This window comes from Trachurus japonicus, unplaced genomic scaffold, assembly GCF_045865225.1.
Source record: "Trachurus japonicus isolate A0001 unplaced genomic scaffold, Traja_1.0 AP030728.1".
NCBI classification, from domain to species: domain Eukaryota; kingdom Metazoa; phylum Chordata; class Actinopteri; order Carangiformes; family Carangidae; genus Trachurus; species Trachurus japonicus.
In genome coordinates this window covers 15,232-17,500 of record NW_028220861.1, presented here as the reverse complement: position 1 = coordinate 17,500, position 2,269 = coordinate 15,232, and the positions used below count along the sequence as shown (strand labels likewise).

At 41.0% G+C, this 2,269-nt stretch overlaps 1 protein-coding gene across 1 annotated transcript in view; it reads left to right on the top strand.

The window, feature by feature from the left end:
* The window catches only part of LOC146960088 (cleavage and polyadenylation specificity factor subunit 3-like), a 15,671-nt gene extending 13,402 nt beyond the window's left edge, over window positions 1-2,269 (top strand). Inside the window, exon 14 of the mRNA XM_085772630.1 lies at window positions 1,826-2,269. Within this exon, the coding sequence (XP_085628756.1) occupies window positions 1,826-1,975 (150 nt within the window). The 3' untranslated portion in view covers window positions 1,976-2,269. The remainder of the gene's footprint in view (window positions 1-1,825) is intronic.

Sequence of the window (2,269 nt, the reverse complement as noted above, 5' to 3'; positions counted from 1 at the left end):
TTTGCACAGAATTTAATAGGGCTGCTCCCAAATAGTCGACCAAGCACTGGTTGACTAGAGCACTGGAAAAGAGATTAACGACACCACCATTGACTCCCGTGGTAAGGGTTTTGCGCCCCGAGTGGCAGGATATGGGTCTTGCAAAAGCGCCCAGAAAACTCATTCACTCCAATGTATGTGTGTTGCCTATGTGTTAATATTTATCTGTAAAGGATCCTCAATGATGCTATTAACGTGGGTGATCTATAAATGTCCTTAAATTATTGAAAATACCACACTTGCTCATTCACCAACAATGCAGAGATGTCAGTTCTTGGGCGCTTTTGCAACACCCATATTCCGCCATCAGGAGGTGCTTCCATTGGACCAATGTGTGTCGTTACTCACTTTTCCAGTGCTCTATGGTTGACCAAAAAAATCATTAGCCAACCAAAATTTCAATGGTCGATTGTTCACAGGAAAAAAAACAAACATTTGGAGCCGTGTCTTGTTAAAATAGTCAAAATCAATATGACTGAACTGTATATGAAAGGCTATAGGGCTTTTAATTTGAAGGGCCAGATACAGGAAGTCGTGACATGATTAGTCGACTAATGACGACCAAGGGAATTATGGTGATAGGAGAATTTGCCAAAATGTTGAACTATCCCTTTAACGTTTGGTTCATCATAATGGTATTTACAGGGTTCCTACGCAAGTATGGAAAGTATGGGAAAGTATGGAATTTGATTTTATACATTTCCAGGTCTGGAAAAGTATGGAAAATGGAAATTATTGTATGGAAATGATCTGGCTTAATACTTAATACTTATCTGGGTTTGGTCTTATTATATCTGAAGTTATCTGGGTTAATTATTTTTGTATGTGCTACCTATAGCTACAATCTCCTGGAAATAATTTGGTAACATAATGGCATACACATTCAGAATAATGAAAACAAATGATTAATTGCATGATTTGTTTATACAATGCACAACTATGGTGCGTTCATTACAACTCGGAAGTCGGAAAAAAAACAAGTTCCTCTTCTGAAAAACTCTGACATGTCAAACTTTAGGATGTGTTAGGGACTAATTCATCTGTCTAACCATCAGAACTATTGACACTTGAAACGGTAAACACAGCTGATCCATCGAAAAAAAAATCACGGCTGGAGTTAATTTATTTTCCGTGATTGAAAGCAGGTTCTTGAATGTAACTCGGTCAAAGTCAGATGTGTCCTCACAATGTTTTGCTGTTCTGTCAGGTCATGCATGATAAATGCTACAAAGTTAGACTGTCAGACTTGTTCTGTGTGACTTCTGAGTACCGTGACTTTGACGGTCCTACTGCTCACCTCCGCTCATTTGAAAAAAAAAAAAAAAAAAACCTCCGCTCATTTGATTGTGCAACTGCAGTGGGTGATTTATTAATACGTAGTAAGAAGCTAAGACTACCGTTTAAACGCACACATCATTTTGAACTCTTTATTAACAGAAAGTGTGCAGCTTTTGTATCAAAATAGTCTTTTTATAACGAAAAAAGACATTCTATGTAGGCTAACAATTTATGCTCAGCAGCCGTGGGCACCCCCATATAGTCAGAATGGTACGGTCTTGGTTAGATTCGACTACGAGGTTCATAGTCGAATCAGACCCCTCCGAATCGAATCGTCGAATAGTCGACTTTTGGAGGTCAGCCCTACCGAGAAGTCTGGAAATTAGGGTCTGGAAAAAGTATGGAATTTGGAGATTTCAAATGTGTAGGAACCCTGGGTATAAATCAATACTCAATAATCAGCTGATAACACCATGATGACCTCTGACCTCTGACCTCTGACCCTCAGGCCGTGACCTGCGCGGACGACGACTCTCTGAGGGAGATGGTGGAAGTGGCCGTCCACCGTCTCTACGACGCCCTAAGCCCCGCCTTCACGCCACGCCCCCTCTGTGATGTCATCAGCAGCAGCAGCAGCGCGTTGCCGTCGGTGATGTAGCGGTGGACGATGAACTGACGTTTCTCTGTCACACTCTCTTCAGTCCTCGTAGTATCGATCGATGGCCAATAATCGGTCGATAACGGACCGATGCAGATGTTCGTTCGTTCGTTCATTTCTTTGACTCGAGGACTTTTGAGTTTTTCCAGCTTCTTCGTTGGAAACTTGGTTCCAAAGGAATCGGCTTCAGGAGACGGACCACCAATACCTTTATTGATTGATTGTTTTTGTACTTGATTTGTCTATAAAACAAAAGTTTGAGTTCTTCACAAGGAAAATAAACGTTTGTCCAGA